Genomic DNA, 15,495 nt, shown 5'->3' on the forward strand with positions numbered 1-15,495 from the left:
TTGCGGCATAGCGCCATATTAGGTTTGAGTACGGGGCTAGAGCCTGCCTGCCTGCCTGCCCGCCCTTGCTGCTTGGCTTGGTGCATTGTCCCGCCTCGCCGATTCGGACGCCTCGCACTCGCTTGCCCGCCTGTCTGCCTGCACCGCCACTAATTAGTAGTCGTCCTGCTACTACTAACAATTTGGACTAGCATGTATTATCTACTCCTCCCACCAAACAACAAACAACAACAACAACACCCGCTGCATCGCGCCCGTCCCATGCAGTGCACTACGCATGGCTCGTCCGCCGGCTGCGTTCAAGGGGCTCGCTCCCCGCGTCTGTGTTGTAGAGTCCCTAGACATGCCAGGGCCGCCTGGAGCCGTTCGCTGAGCGGCGTCGCCTTGCATGTGCGGGGACGACGGCCCTGCTGAGGTGCCGGCACATCACTGGCGGGTGCTCGCTTACCTCAGCCTACCACAACCATTTTGCAAGCGGTGACTTTGCATCACAGCCTGTGAGACCCGCACCGCCATCCCAACCTCCAACGCTCCCGGCTGCGTCGCCTGCTTGCTGAAAAGCCCATACAGCCCGTTGCCCTGGGATCTGTGACATCGACCTGCCCAGCATGGCGCCTCCACCCCACTCCAAGCCGGAGAACACTCTGTGCGCCCCGCCTCAGACTCGCTGCAGAGGCTGCCCCAGCTAATACCACGCAGTAAACGAGCCCAGGAACTCATCGGCGTCGACCAGCACCAGGCTGCCCTCCAGCTGCTCCACGAACATGTCACCTCGAAGCGCACCCGCAACAGCCCCATCACCTCGCTCGAGCCCGTCATGATCCTCTTCGTCGAGCTCTGCGTCGATCTGCGCAAGGGCAAACTCGCAAAGGACGGCCTGTACCAGTACAAGAATACGGCCCAGAACACAAACGTCGGCACAATCGAGACCGTCTTCAAGCGCTTCATTGAGCTTGCTGAGCAAAAAGTCACAGAGGCCCAGGCAAAGGCCGACGAGGTCCAGTCCTCGCTCGAGCCCTCTGATGACAAGAACGTCGACGATCTCGAGGCCACCGAGACGCCCGAGTCCATCCTCCTATCCACCGTCTCCGGCGAGCAGTCGCGCGACCGCACCGATCGTGCCATTGTCACACCATGGCTCAAGTTCCTGTGGGAGACATACCGCACTGTCCTCGACATCTTCAAGAACAATGCCCGTCTGGAGCTTATGTACCAGTCGACCGCCCACCAGGCCTTCCAGTTCTGCTCCAAGTATGCCCGCAAGACCGAGTTCCGCCGTCTCTGCGAACTGCTCCGCAACCATCTCCAGAATGCCGCAAAGTTCTCCTCGCAGATGCACGCCATCAACCTGTCCGACCCCGACACTCTACAGCGCCACCTCGACACCCGCTTCCAGCAACTCAATGTGGCTGTCGAGCTTGAGCTTTGGCAAGAGGCTTTCCGCAGCGTCGAGGACATCCACACGCTCCTCAGCTTGAGCAAGCGACCAGCCAAGAACATCATGATGGCCAACTACTTTGAGAAGCTGACCCGCATCTTCCTCGTCAGCGAGAACTACCTGTTCCACGCTGCTGCATACAGCCGCTACTACAACCTCCTCCGCCAGTCCGCAGCCGCCGTTGCCTCTGGACAGAGCCCCAAGAAGGACAACCCGGCCGTCACAGAAGCTGACATGACCAAGGCCGCCTCGTTTGTCTTGCTGTCAGCCCTTGCCATTCCTGTCATCAGTACCTCTCGCTCCCGCGGTGCTCTTGTTGACGTAGATGAGGCTAGGAAGAACAAGAACTCGCGTCTTACCAACTTGCTCGGCATGTCGCAGGCTCCTACTCGTGCCATCTTGTTCAAGGACGCTCTCAGCAAGGGTCTGCTCAAGCGCGCGCGTCCCGAGATCCGCGATCTCTACAACATCCTCGAGGTCGACTTCCACCCTCTCTCCATTTGCAAGAAGATCTCGCCGATTCTATCTCAGATCGGTGCTGACGAGGGCATGCAAAAGTATGTTGGTCCGCTCCAGCAGGTCATCCTCACCCGTCTCTTCCAGCAGTTGTCTCAAGTATACGACTCTGTCGAGATCAAGTTTGTGCTTGGCCTCGCCCAGTTCCCTGAGCCCTTCCATGTCAGTGCTGGTACCATTGAAAAGTTCATCATGAACGGCTGCAAGAAGGGCGATCTTGCCATCCGCACTGACCACGCTACCGGGGTCCTCACTTTTGATTCCGATGTCTTCTCGTCAGCAAAGGCCATGCACCCTGGTTCTGGTGCGGGATCAGCCGAGACGGAATCTCGCTCCGTGCAGCGTCTGCAGAGCACCCCTGCTGAGATTGTGCGCTCTCAGCTTACCCGTCTTGCCAAATCCCTGTTCGTGACCTGCCAATATGTTGACCCTTCATTCAACGGAGACCGTCTGCGCGCAAAGGAGGCTGCGCTTGCACGCGCAAAGGAGGGCGCTGAGAAGGAACACCAAGAGATCCTCAGCCGTCGTGACATCATCTCACAAAAGAAGGAAGCTGCACTCAAGGCCCAGCAAGCCAAGGAGAACGAAGAGCAAACCAAGAGGCTCATTCGCCAGCAACAGCTCAAGGATGAGGAAGCTCGCCGTCTTGCCGAGGAGCAGAAGCAGCGTGCTGAGCAGCGAATCAAGGCTGAGCAGAAGCGCATTCAACGTGAGGAAATGGAGAAGCAGATCAAGGAACTCAAGGCTACTACAAAGGTTGACATTGAGCTTCCAGAAGATCTCGATGACCTCGATTCCCAGAGGATCCGTATACTTAAGCTACAGGCTCTCGAGAGGGAAAAGAACCAGCTTGGTGAACAGCTCCGCATTGCCGGCAAGCGTATTGATCACTTGGAGCGCGCCTACCGTAAGGAGGAGATCAAGCACCTCAAGACTGATTACGAGAAACAACAAGAGGCGGATCTCGCAGCTTACGAGAAGGCAAAGGCCGAAGAGCTTAAGGAGGCCGAAGAAAAGCACAAGGAAGACGTTGCGCTCAAGCACCGTCTGTCAAGATTGGTAACCCCTTACCAGCAATTCGTTTCCACTGTCAAGCAGCAGCGCAAGGCCGAGTTTGAAAAGCGCCAGAAGATTGCGCAGAAGGAGCTTGAAAGCAAGAAGGCCGCACGTGTCAAGGAGGTCAAGGAACGCATTGCTCGGGAGAAGAGGGAGCGCGAAGAGGCTGAGCGCCGCCAGCGCGAAGAAGAGGAGCGCGAGAGGGCTGAAGCTGAGGCCAAGGCCAAGGCTGATGAGGAGAAGCGCGCACGGTTGGCCGAAGAGAAGGCGAAGAGAGATGAAGAGCGAAAGTCAGTATTACCATGTCCTTTTCCCATTCACACACTAACATATGGCAGTGCTCTTGCTGAGAAGGCTCGCCTTCAGGCACAGCGTGAGGAAGAGGCCATGGCAAAGCGAAGAGCTGCCGCTGGCGCTGGCGCTGGTTCTGGCCGGACCTTTTCTCGCGAGCCGGCTCCCGACACTCCTTCTTCCAGTGGTCCACCAAAGATTCAACTTCCTGGTGGCAAGCCCAGCTGGCGTGAACGTGAGGCCATGAAGGCCGCTGGTCAAGCACCTCCTGCTGCCAGCACATCCCCCGCACCTGCAGCCACTTCCCCCGTCCCTGAGGCGGAAGCGCCCAAGAGGGGTGGATATGTCCCACCAGCGATGCGTCAAGGTGGTGCTCCAGGCGGCGGATGGCGCGAGCGTGAGGCAAGCGGTAGCGGTAGTGGTGGTGGTAGTGGCAATGCCGGTGGCAGCGGCCGATTTGAAGCTTCGCGCGGTGGAGACCGATGGGGAGACAGGAAGGCCTCTCCTGCTACGACTGGTGGCTACGTTCCCCCTGGTGCTCGCCGCGATGCGCCAGCTCGTGAGGGCGAAGGTGAGCGTGAGTCGAGGCCTGCTGCTCAGGCTCCAGCCGCATCCACTGGTAAGTACGTACCTCGTCACTTGAGGGATCGCCAGTAGAGGAGGATGGGAAAAAGCTAGGCGTTCGTTTTGTTTCTACGCTCGTTATGATTGACGACTGGTCAAAAGCGGGTACAGGACGGATATCATGGCATGGACCGGGAGTTTGTGCTTCTTAGAGTGAGCGGTCACGAACATGCGCCCACAGTATGTAGTTTTGTTTTGTTTGGTCTTTCAATGCATTTGCACTTTTTCCTCAAGATTTTCCACCTTTGTCTCTGCCCGGCCTGTTTAGTGCTATCGTCGTGAGACCTCGCTGGCATGGTCGGGGTTCATGGCAAGCATGTTGTGACAAAGAATAGCAATTAGAGATCAGATGATGTCACATCATGTTGCCAGTGTATTATTACATGTCACTTCCTTTTGGGTGCTCTTCTAGACTGCTGTACTACGAAATCCGTAATCGAGCAAAGGTTGTTTCAGGGTTTATTATTTGTCATACGGAAAATGGCGTCAACGACTGATGGACTTACATAGTAATAGTTTGTAGAAATGGTTTGTTATAATAGGATTGCATGTACAAACAAGAACAACTACCACACTTGTAGCAAGTTCCACAACAACGAGCAGAGTGAATATGAACCCAATCTGGCTACGCAAGCCACCGGAGATGACTTGGATTGCATCACCTATGTGGCAGGTTTGGCTGGTGTTCATGCAGGGCGGTTGCATGCACGTGCATTGCCAACAGCTCGCCAGACCAAGAGCAACCAGTGCGCCGGGCCATTAGTTCGCGATAGCCCCGCCATCGATCTCCAGCTCTTGCGCAACCAACCTTCGTCCTGATTCCACATTCACATCCACATCTACGCCCAAGATGCAGTCGCTACCCGACGCGCGATCGCAGAGCTTTGAGGAGCTGTACGGCCCTCCCGAAAACTTCCTGGAGATTGAGGTAGGCTGATCTGGAGCTTCCATACCCTTGTGTGACTGCAGCCTCGCTCACATTTGTCGCGTGCACAGGTTAGGAATCCCATGACGCACGGTAAGTCGAGGCGCGTAGATATTGTAAGAGTGTGTATGCTGACAGGAATTTAGGAGTCGGCCGTGGCATGTACACAACCTACGAAATTGTAATGCGCACCAACATTCCCGCCTTCAAGCTCAAGTCGTCGACGGTCCGCCGCCGATACAGCGAATTTGAAGCCTTCCGTGATATTCTTGAACGAGAGTCGGCGCGCGTCACCATACCACCCCTGCCAGGCAAGGTCCTTACCAATCGCTTCTCGGACGACGTGATTGAGCACCGACGAGAGGGACTCCAACGGTTTCTGCAAATAGTAGTTGGCCATCCGCTATTGCAGACTGGCAGCAAGGTGCTTGCGGCATTTGTGCAGGGTGAGTTCGACAGCACATGTGTGATAAGGGCGGCAACTGACACCTGGCAGACCCAAACTGGGACAGGCATGCGTGGTAGACGAGTCTGAGCAGGGCTTGCTGGCCAGTAATCGTCGAAAAATATCATGTTTTACTACAGACAAATTCAAACGGGCAATCTGGAGCAGTAATGGATAATGTCCTCATTTTGGTTTGCCGCATTTTCTGCGTTACGGAGCGACGAGGCGTTTGGGAAACTGTTTCTTACTCGATTTTAAGCAATGGGAGAATATGACAAGTAATCAGAGAATGTGACAGGCTCGTTTGCTGTCTTTGCGCAGATGATGATTCTTACCTTGTGTACCTCGTATTGACTTCAAATAGCCCTAATACATGCTCTATGCGCACTTGCCCATCACCCCATGAGCCCCCCACGTCTGTGGGCGCGGAGAGAGCCGGCCATAACTAATTGCAAAGGAAACTGACAGCAGCCGTCAATTTCTCCGCGCAGCGCTAGCGATGCAACAAGAAAGGTGCGGGATTTAGTCATAGCAAAGTTTTTGGCGCAAACTACCTCGGTCTTGCGTGCTCCTAACCCCGTCGCTCTGCATCTTCAATCTATCCATCTTTGACTTTAATCGCCGTTTCGCATAGTGACCGTTTTCCGTCATGGGTATGCCATCGCAGCCGGCGTCCAACGCCATCATCTACCTTACTCTAGGCGCTTTTTTGTGAGTACAGGTAACGGCCCTCGCGGGTGCAAATCATGCTAATTCCACAAACCAGGGTCTTGGGATGCTTCATCGCATGGCGGTTGCGACACCAGTCTAAGACCGAGTGGCTGTCTAGCAACCGCACACAAAAGGGTCAGAGCATGCGTCTTCCCCAACTCTGCGCAACCGCGCGAAGCAAACCCCGCTACTTTTCATTGCAAGAAACCAGCTAACAGTCATGTAGGCATTCCGCTCGCTTTCAATTTCATCGCATCGGGTGAGTGCACTCGTGCACCTGTGCTTTGCACATGAAGAGCAGCGGCAGTATCGGTATTCACCATCACGACGGCTCTCCAATGGTAGTATGGTGACGTCGTTGGAGCGTGTGTTTTCGCACGAAGAAAACTTGAAATCCTCCAGGTTCGTATTGAGATCTCTCACAGAAGCCTGATCTCATGCCTGCTGTGTCCAAGAGCCATTACTTGTTGCGCAGTAGTATGAGGTCTGACTTTTGTGCGGCTACACTGCGGGCGCGGAACCGAGGCTGGGGTTGTTGCATCAAAGATACCCGTATCTAGGATGTGTTGACTCCAGCCAAGGGAAAGCTGAGAAGTACCGTAAGAACTCGATCAAGATAATACTTGCGTGAGGAACGTGCTGCCGCTACTCCCCCTACACAATCTCCCCCCTTGTTGGCTGATGCATAAAGCTGACCTAGGCTTCCGTAACTCATAGCTCTCGGATCGGGTATCTTGTTCACATACCCTCAAATTGCCACTATTGCTGGTATACAGGGTCTACTGATATATGCGCTGTCTTCATCTCTGCCGCTTCTAGTCTTTGGTGCGCTGGGTCCCATTATCAGGCGCAAATGTCCAGAAGGCTTTGTCTTAACCGAATGGACCAGACAGCGGTATGGAGCTGTTGCCGGCATTTTTCTCAGTCTTTGCACACTCATCACCATGTTTCTATACATGGTCGCTGAGCTTTCGGCATTGCAGCAGATTGTCACTCTCCTGACTGGGTTAAACGGGCTTCCAGTTGTCATTGTCGAGTGCGCCATTACTACCATCTATACTTGTAAGATTACCGTGTTATTGAGATGAGAGGGGCGAGGCTGACCAACGATGACAGCACTTGGTGGCTTCAAAGTCTCTTTCGTCACCGATAACATCCAGGGTGCTATGGTCATTGGCCTCATCATCCTGGGAGTGATTGCTGTTGGCGTAGAAACCGATATTGACCGCTCGTTGATTGATCAGTCCGGCTATCTCAAGCCCAGCTTGTTGGGATGGCAACTCATCTACATTCTCCCCGTCGCTATTCTTACCAATGACTTTTTCCTCTCTGGATTCTGGATGCGCACATTTGCTTCCCGTACGGACAAGGACCTGTGGATTGGAGTCTCACTTGCCAGCATGGGCATACTTATCATTCTTACGTTGCTCGGTGTCGGCGGTATGCTTGCTGCCTGGTCTGGTGCCTACACCATTGGCGACGAAGCCAACGGCTCGCTTGCTTTCTTCCTTCTCCTCGAGAAACTACCCGCTTGGGTTGTAGGTGTGGTCCTTGTCATGACCATCTCGCTATCTACCGCTGCGTTTGATTCTTTCCAGTCCGCCATGATTAGCACAGGAAGCAACGACTTCTTCCGCAATAAGCTCAATATCTGGGTCATTCGCGCTTTTGTTGTGGCGCTCATTTTCCCCGTCGTTGTCGTTGCACTGCGCAGCCCGGATATCTTGCAGATCTTCTTGATCAGCGATTTGGTCAGCGCAGCGGTTGTTCCTTGCCTGGTCATTGGTCTGAGTGAGAGGTTCTACTGGTATCGGGGATTCGACTTTGTAGTTGGTGGACTGGGCGGTATCTTTACAATTTTCTTGTTTGGACTTGTGTACTATGATGGCGATGCCACGCTCGCTAGTAAACTGCTCTTGCTTGAAGGTGGATTGTATGCAAACGACTGGAGCGCCTTTGGTAAGCTGATGCTAATTCCTTTGAAACTATGATTATTTGCTAATCAAAGCACAGGTGCTTTCGTAGCCGCGCCGGTTGGTGGCCTTCTCTGGGCTTTTGGCGCTTGTGCTCTTCGCATTAGCTTCCTTTGGGCAAAAGCTAGGGTTCAGGGCCGTCGCTTTGATGCCTTTGACCGACCTATTCCCCGATCTTTCGATCGACCCGGTGCGTTTGATAACCACGACTCTGATGCTGTACTGGAGGACAGCACTATCCAGGCAGGCCACAAGGGAACGTTCTTTTAAGGCCGAAGAAGCAAGTGTTGCAAACGAAAGCGCTAGGGTTTCGCTGAAGAGAAATTAGGTGAGAAGCAAGAAGCTGGGGAGTGAAGTGTTGAATTGTCAAGGGACATGGACATGAGAGGGGCGAGTAGGAAAACATGGAGCAAATTAAAAATACATCACTCTTTTGCATCCACTACTATTAAATCCCAAACTTGCTCAGCAATCTGTGTAAACTCATCATCGTTCAGTCGGACGTGAAAAGGACATCATAGCGTTGAGCCCATATCTGATGGAGGCATAGCACCTCAGTTTAGTACCATATACTGAAGTCAGCCTCCGCTGACTTTACTACCATCATCATTACACATTGTACCTGTTTGCCTACTTGTTTCTCTTGATGTTTTTGCACTGGCGCTATACCAGAGGACATGGCCAATGATTGCAATTTTGTGAGCCAAGAGGGAAAAGAGACACACATGTATTCTGAGTGAGCATGTTTGATGTGGTCTCCATCTTCTTAGCCGCAGTCCTCAAGGCCTTCACTGACGCCGAGCATTGGGATATGGTATTGCGCAATACTTTTGGTTCATGCTCGGTGATTGACAAGCTGGTCATTTTTCGTCACCACGGTTTGGGTGCGTTGTGGATTCCTACTGTGGTTGTATTCCTCTCGAATATAGGATGGTAGGCAAGAGTGGATTGTATGATCACTCAATGAAGGATATGTTCAGCACAATGTTCAGATCTCTAGACTCGGATATTACACCTGAGCCTTAGAAACTAGACGACTGGTACCAAAAATATACTTACTGCATTGCCTATATCTGATGAAGCGGGCTTTGGCTGGGATTCCCTAGGATCTGTGCTTAGTCGGTAAAGACTGCGAAGGAGCTTCACCAAAGCCGAATTTTGGACTGGTGTACAAAAAAGGGAATCACACACAAACAACGACATGGAATATTTACGAATGCTTCAAACTAGGGGGTTAAATAGTGTGTAATTGATTACAAAGTACTGAATTCGCAGATGAAGGCACCAACAGATTTGAATTATCACAGCTCTAGCTACTGTCCACTTATCGAGCAATCTTAGAAACTCATCTGATCAACCCGTACTATCCTCCAAGTGCCATGTCATCTCTTCAGTCTACCTTGGCAATCACCGTGTCGCCTTGAGGAATAGTCTCACTCTCCAAGCGAGCTCTCGAGAGCCAGCGAACGTTTGGGACCCCGCGCTTCGTGCGAGCAGGGACAATCTCGCTAGCGGCCACACCCCTGGCAGTGACGTTGCTCGGAGGAGCCACGGTATCAGCAGGTGCCGTTGCATTCAACAGTTCCGCTACAAGAAACAAGACCGTTAGCAATGTTGTCGTGTACAAGTTACAAAGGGTAGGGGTGGAACAGACTTACCAGAAGGAGCCCAAGTAGTGTTCAAGTTATCACCTTCAAACATCAACTGGCTCACAGGCCCGCACTGAGGAGGATCAATGAAAACACCAGTTTGAGGGAAAGGATCCAGAGGACCCCACAGATTGCCGTTCTCGTCAACGCCAATGCCGTTAGTCAACCAAGGCATCTGGCTAAAGTCATTGGCTGGCGGAGCCGTTCCCGGAATGACTTGCTCGCCGTGGACCCAGACGTTGATGGGCTGAACGTATGTGCCGGCCAGAAGTCCGTTCTTGGTCGTGCGTGTCTTGGGCACACCGTTGATTTCCGCGACAACCCGGTATTCTCGTGCGTAGCCGCCTAGAATATCAGATCGGTACTCGAATTTGTTTTGCTCGTTGCGGCCGCCGCGGAGACCCATGGTTGCGATGATGCGGTCTGTGACTTTGCCGGTGCAAGGGTCAGTGTCCATTGCGTAGAGGGCTACTGTGGTTCGTGGGTTGGATGCGAATCCGATGAACTACAATCGCTTGTTAGCGCAGGAAAACGACCCTTTGCGAAGGATATTGGGACTTACGCGAGACTCTGCGAGCTCAGTGTTGGGGCTGATGTTGTCAATTCCGAGGAGACCGAGCTCCATGCGTAGGTATACAAGATCGCCCAGCGTGGTGATCATAACATTCTGGGCGACGATGCTGTAGGCAATGACCTCGTTACCACGTCGGATACCTGAGAACGTGACAAAGTCGCCGACGAGGAAGGGTGCCATGGAAAGTGGGTCTGGGACAGAACTGTGCACTGATAAGCATCCCTCCAAACGCTGCATCACGCGATGCCTGTGCATGGGACTTACAATGTACCGGAGCCCTGGAAGGGGCGGTTGGTAGATGGACAAAGCGGGTCAGATGTGCTCCTTGGGATACACATGGGAAAGCCTGAGAAAGAAGAAATGCTCGGGCTCTCATCATCAGCGGTAAAGAAAGGTGCTTGGGTGTAGCCAACGGAGAAGACGGCATTGGGGTCACTGATGCGAACAGTGGGACCCGAGGCAATCTTCATGGTTCCCTCAGCAAAGTTCAAAGACTCGATGAATCCACTGCTGAGTCCCTCGAAGAACTCGTAGGCAATGACTTGGGCTGCAATTGGCTTGCCATTGATGAAGTTTCCAATCACCTGTTCTCGAGGTTAGCTATGGGGGGGGGGGGGGGCATGAGTTCAAATTCAAGCGTAGCATACGTTGATCTCATAGCCCAACATGGACTGCTTGTCTGCTGTAAAGTCCTTCCAAGGGACCCATGCGGCGGGGAATTGGACTTGAAGGTTCTTGGGGACTTGGATATTGAAGCCATTCACAGTGATGGTTCCTCCTGAATTGTAGGTGTCATCGGTAGCAGTTGCATCTTCGAAGCCTCCCTGAACGAACAATGGAGCGTCTTGTGCGAAGACATTGCGAATGAACAGAAGAAGAGGGATGTAGAGAAACAACGTGTAGAAAAGATTGTTGGGCGCCATTGCGAAGTCTGCTGTGGAACTTTGAAGCCTTGACTTTGCTGATGGTTTCAATACTGGTCATTTCGTGTCCCTTTTATATTTCATCTCTCATCCCAACAGTTGCCAAAATCGACACTTGAACGTAGGATTCCTTCACAGAAAGGAGTCGAGTACATGCCAAGTAGTGCTCAGTATTGCCTCAACACCACCCCGTGGAGTCGTTGCCCAGAAGCTATGCTCGATTCTACTATTCACCGAAATTTCTTCCTTTTTTCAATAGTATGGGCTTGTCTCTGCAGGAACCCGGCCGCCGTGTATGCGAGTATAACCTTTTACAGAGAACTCACGTGATGGATCCACCAGGTCTTCACCGGACACCCCTAATCGCAATGAATCCTTGAATATAGCTGAATGGCCCCCAGAACAGCTATTCCTGGGGCATTCTAGTAGTCAGCGGACGGTCTGTGGTCCGCACTGCCAAGGTTGAGCCAAGGGAGCGGGCCACGAGGCTCGAATGCAAAGTCTTATGTCAGTGGCGGTTTCGCAGGTCAATATACCAAGGCCCTGACGACAAACGAGAAAGTACTCCGAGACATCGACGGCATGAGGCTGCATCTGTGTTAGTGTACGATAGTCTCAGGCCACGGCCATGTGCGCGGTGCCGATCTTGCTCGATATAGTAATGGTGGTCGAGTATGCATTTAGCGAAGAAGAACCGTTTCAACGTACGTAGGCGATTAAAACGGCTGCCAAGATGGTACGTAAGCATGAACTTCCAAGAGTGCTATATTTACTATTTAGCACAGACAGCACGGTTTTTCTGCATCAAATGGAGGCAAGTTGATACGTCAAGTGAGTCGGGGAATAATCCGTGGGGGTTCCGTTCGCTTGTAGTCCAGAAAGTTCCCGCCGGGCTCGGTCCGCACACACGGTTGTTCATGCATGCGCGGAGCCTCCGCGTTTCTCTCCGCGTTTTAGCATGCCAAGGAATCCTGAGGGCTTAAGCCATACTCAAGGCCTAACAAGACTTCGGACTACGAAGAGCAGGCACGTGGGTTAGATTTCAGCATGGCTTTTGGTTAGTGACTCGAGGTAGGCTATGTAAAGTAAGTCCGTCGAGTAGGCGGAGCGGCACGATGCCGTCTTTGGCCTCCCGCTCCGGCTGTGGGTGTTCGATTGGATGTCTGGACTTGACAGTCACTAGCATTGGGGTAAAAATCTGTGGGACAGCGTACTTGGCAGGAGTATTGAAACACGGGCCATCGGATGCTGCTAGCACATCCTAACTTTTGCTTTAGTTACAATAAAAGTAGGTGCACTCCAGACTCAGGTCTCCACAGAGTCCGGGGTACGATATAGCTCATTCAATGTCAACCCTGTCTATGACAAGCCCGCAGAAATCCCTAAACTATGTTATGCCTACATGTGTCATTTCAAGCAACCTGACTAAGTCTGTCATGCTCGGAGCCTATAGGCACAGGGAGCATGCTTGCCCAATTATATCTCACCGGATGAGCGATTTCCACTTCCGCGCAATGTGTAAGTAGGTGGAAGATTCCCCCTTGCAGACACATGCATACAGTGCTAAACTGCATGACGACCTTGAACTACTTTCATTTCCTTTCAGTGGCCCATGAACGATCGAGATGATAGTAAACCGATAGGGGCAAGAAAAAGACCAGATAGTGGAGACCTCAGCCGACAATTGACCATGTAGTGGAGACCTTAAGCGACGAGAAATCAGTTTGTAAACGCTTAGCAAGACAAGTCTACCCTCCCTCCTAGATGAGAATATACCGCAATCATACCGTGGAAGTATTGGCGAGGCCATGTGCACAGTAGCCAAGACACAATGAACACCCAAATCGGGGTCCTCGAGCGCCAAAGCCTTCGTCCGTGTGGCCAAAGGCACCACGTTTCAATGAAACATGGCGTCTTGGGAGTTCAAGAAAGGATGTTCTTCCGTCTTGGATTGCAGCTGAACTATTCCTATCCCCTGTATAGTTCACGCCCCCAACGGCGCCTCCAAGAAACAGTCGCCGGTCAAGCAAGTCAGCAGAGAGCTTATCACGATTCATACCAGAGATAACGGCGAACCTCATGTGATGAACGACGAGTTCAGGGGAAGGGGGAGCGGGATGAGGTGTGCACTGAGTGGAAGAAACCGTTCAGGCAGAACACCACAGCTCGTCACTGATGTGTATAAAGGGCAGAGGTTTCCAGTCGAGAAACATCCTCACCACTCATCCTTTGAGCATCCGCTTCTCAACCTCTTCATTGTTCAAGATGGTCTCCAAGTATCTCTTCTCAGCACTTCAGCTCGCCTCGCTTGTCAAGGGCATCTACGGCCAGGTCGAGGTTCTTGCTGAGCGTCCCGCCAAATATGTCGATGACACTCCTGAAGCAGAGAAAGTGGCACTGGCATCTATTGTCGAAGATGATCCGGCCGATGTAGTTACTCTCATGGCAAAGGACTGGGAAAGCCCAGAGTACCCTCTCATCTTTGGCAAGGCACTGCCCATCCCCCCAGCCAAGCAGCCAAAGTAGTAAGTTTTCCCCCCACCACACCCTCAATGCTCTGTCACAATACTGATTGGACACAGTAAATTCACGAATCCTGTTACTGGCAAGGAGATTTGGTACTACGAGATTGTCATCAAGCCGTTTACCCAGCAGGTCTACCCCAGTCTGCGTCCTGCTCGTCTCGTGGGCTACGATGGCATCTCGCCTGGTCCCACCATTATCGTGCCCAGGGGAACAGAGAGCGTGGTACGCTTCGTCAACCAAGGCGATCGCGAGAGCTCAATCCATCTTCATGGTTCGCCTTCCCGTGCTCCATTTGACGGATGGGCTGAAGATCTGATTCAGCGAGGCCAGTACAAAGGTAAGTACAACACTGCAATGCCATTCCCCCCACAATCTCCTCTAATGCTAATAAACTGTACCATAGATTACTACTATCCCAACAACCAAGCTGCAAGATTCCTCTGGTACCACGACCACGCCATGCACTTCGTAAGTCCCCCTCGCCACCCCCTTTCATCACCCCCAACAAAACCCCTCAACGACAAAATACTAACCCCTCCCCCCACCAACAGACGGCAGAAAACGCCTACTTCGGGCAAGCCGGCGCCTACCTAATCACGGACCCGGCCGAAGACGCTCTCGGTCTCCCCTCGGGCTACGGCAAATACGACATCCCGCTCGTCCTCAGCTCAAAATACTACAATGCCGACGGCACCCTGCAATCCAGCCTCGGCGAAGACAAAAGCCTCTGGGGCGACATCATCCACGTCAACGGCCAGCCCTGGCCTTTCCTATCCGTCGAGCCACGCAAGTACCGCCTGCGCTTCCTCAACGCAGCTGTATCCCGGAATTTCGCTCTCTACTTTGTAAAAGCTGATGCCACTGCTACACGGCTGCCGTTCCAGGTCATCGCGTCGGATGCAGGACTACTTACGCACCCGGTTCAGACATCGGATATGTATGTTGCAGCGGCTGAGCGCTACGAGATAGTATTTGACTTTGCGCCCTTTGCCGGCCAAGCGATTGACCTGAAGAATTTCGCGAAAGCAAATGGCGTCGGTACTGATGATGACTACGCGAATACGGATAAGGTGATGCGGTTCCGCGTTAGCAGCGCTGCTGTGGTTGATAACTCGGTGGTGCCCGCGCAGCTGTCGACGATCCAGTTCCCAGCTGACAAGACGAGTATTGATCACCATTTCCGGTTCCACCGTACCAACAGCGAGTGGCGCATCAATGGCATTGGGTTTGCCGATGTGCAGAACCGTATCCTGGCAAAGGTTCCTCGCGGCACGGTTGAGCTTTGGGAGTTGGAGAACTCGTCGGGTGGATGGTCGCATCCTATCCACGTGCACTTGGTTGACTTCAGGGTCGTTGCGCGGTACGGTTCTGAGAGCACGCGTGGTGTCATGCCGTACGAGGAAGCGGGACTCAAGGATGTGGTCTGGCTCGGTCGCCACGAGACGGTGCTTGTAGAAGCGCATTATGCTCCTTGGGACGGCGTCTACATGTTCCACTGCCACAACCTTATCCACGAAGACCAGGATATGATGGCGGCGTTCGATGTCACCAAGCTGCAGAACTTTGGGTACAACGAGACGACTGACTTCCATGATCCTGAGGATGCACGTTGGTCTGCTAGACCCTTCAACGTTGCTGATCTCAATGGACAATCGGGTCTCTTTTCAGAAGCATCTATCAAGGCCAGAGTCAATGAACTGGCTCTTGAGCAGCCTTACAGCGAACTGGACAAGGTAACGGCTTCCCTTGAGGAATACTACAAGAAGAATCAGAAGAGACAGGAAGAGTGCAAGGACAGGCCCGCTGGCCCTATCCCCCGGTACCGCAGGTTCCAGGTCTAATCG

General features: G+C 52.8%; 5 protein-coding genes across 5 annotated transcripts; 4 read left to right on the top strand and 1 right to left on the bottom strand.

Moving 5' to 3' along the window:
- The first annotated feature begins 438 nt into the window (after positions 1 to 438).
- On the top strand, positions 439 to 4,383 carry COCSADRAFT_114081 (uncharacterized protein). The gene is made up of 3 exons (XM_007700358.1): positions 439 to 646; positions 700 to 3,300; positions 3,349 to 4,383. Exons 1-3 carry the CDS (start codon positions 609 to 611, stop codon positions 3,956 to 3,958), a joined length of 3,249 nt encoding a protein of 1,082 aa, XP_007698548.1. The 5' UTR covers positions 439 to 608; the 3' UTR covers positions 3,959 to 4,383.
- A 324-nt stretch (positions 4,384 to 4,707) lies between these two features.
- On the top strand, positions 4,708 to 5,683 carry COCSADRAFT_114084 (uncharacterized protein). Its single transcript, XM_007700359.1, has 4 exons — positions 4,708 to 4,853; positions 4,922 to 4,943; positions 4,997 to 5,296; positions 5,347 to 5,683. Exons 1-4 carry the CDS (start codon positions 4,776 to 4,778, stop codon positions 5,373 to 5,375), a joined length of 429 nt encoding a protein of 142 aa, XP_007698549.1. The 5' UTR covers positions 4,708 to 4,775; the 3' UTR covers positions 5,376 to 5,683.
- Positions 5,684 to 5,880: 197 nt separating this feature from the next.
- Positions 5,881 to 8,422, top strand: COCSADRAFT_35445 (uncharacterized protein). Its single transcript, XM_007700122.1, has 6 exons — positions 5,881 to 6,006; positions 6,062 to 6,141; positions 6,233 to 6,265; positions 6,724 to 7,068; positions 7,123 to 7,965; positions 8,020 to 8,422. The coding sequence occupies exons 1-6, from the start codon at positions 5,945 to 5,947 to the stop codon at positions 8,247 to 8,249; spliced, it is 1,593 nt and encodes a 530-aa protein (XP_007698312.1). The 5' UTR covers positions 5,881 to 5,944; the 3' UTR covers positions 8,250 to 8,422.
- Positions 8,423 to 9,584: 1,162 nt separating this feature from the next.
- COCSADRAFT_354541 (uncharacterized protein) lies at positions 9,585 to 11,614 on the bottom strand (the record flags this gene model as incomplete). Its single annotated transcript, XM_007700360.1, has 4 exons — positions 10,850 to 11,614; positions 10,467 to 10,786; positions 10,191 to 10,404; positions 9,585 to 10,133 (listed from the first exon to the last, which is right to left on the bottom strand). The coding sequence occupies exons 1-4, from the start codon at positions 11,123 to 11,125 to the stop codon at positions 9,585 to 9,587; spliced, it is 1,359 nt and encodes a 452-aa protein (XP_007698550.1). The 5' UTR covers positions 11,126 to 11,614.
- A 1,776-nt stretch (positions 11,615 to 13,390) lies between these two features.
- COCSADRAFT_354546 (uncharacterized protein) lies at positions 13,391 to 15,492 on the top strand (the record flags this gene model as incomplete). Its single annotated transcript, XM_007700361.1, has 4 exons — positions 13,391 to 13,558; positions 13,781 to 13,988; positions 14,055 to 14,119; positions 14,203 to 15,492. The coding sequence occupies 4 exons, from the start codon at positions 13,391 to 13,393 to the stop codon at positions 15,490 to 15,492; spliced, it is 1,731 nt and encodes a 576-aa protein (XP_007698551.1).
- Positions 15,493 to 15,495: the final 3 nt, after the last annotated feature.

This window comes from Bipolaris sorokiniana (assembly GCF_000338995.1).
Source record: "Bipolaris sorokiniana ND90Pr unplaced genomic scaffold COCSAscaffold_5, whole genome shotgun sequence".
NCBI classification, from domain to species: Eukaryota; Fungi; Ascomycota; class Dothideomycetes; order Pleosporales; family Pleosporaceae; genus Bipolaris; species Bipolaris sorokiniana.

Coding starts and splice junctions, on each gene's coding strand:
- COCSADRAFT_114081 (XM_007700358.1), top strand. CDS start 609: ATGGCGCCTCCACCCCACTCCAAGCCGGAGAACACTCT. Junction 647..699: donor TCCAAGCCGGAGAACACTCT/GTGCGCCCCGCC, acceptor AATACCACGCAG/TAAACGAGCCCAGGAACTCA. Junction 3,301..3,348: donor AAGAGAGATGAAGAGCGAAA/GTCAGTATTACC, acceptor AACATATGGCAG/TGCTCTTGCTGAGAAGGCTC.
- COCSADRAFT_114084 (XM_007700359.1), top strand. CDS start 4,776: ATGCAGTCGCTACCCGACGCGCGATCGCAGAGCTTTGAGGAGCTGTAC. Junction 4,944..4,996: donor TAGGAATCCCATGACGCACG/GTAAGTCGAGGC, acceptor ACAGGAATTTAG/GAGTCGGCCGTGGCATGTAC. Junction 5,297..5,346: donor GCTTGCGGCATTTGTGCAGG/GTGAGTTCGACA, acceptor GACACCTGGCAG/ACCCAAACTGGGACAGGCAT.
- COCSADRAFT_35445 (XM_007700122.1), top strand. CDS start 5,945: ATGGGTATGCCATCGCAGCCGGCGTCCAACGCCATCATCTACCTTACT. Junction 6,007..6,061: donor CTTACTCTAGGCGCTTTTTT/GTGAGTACAGGT, acceptor TCCACAAACCAG/GGTCTTGGGATGCTTCATCG. Junction 6,266..6,723: donor TTTCAATTTCATCGCATCGG/GTGAGTGCACTC, acceptor CGTAACTCATAG/CTCTCGGATCGGGTATCTTG.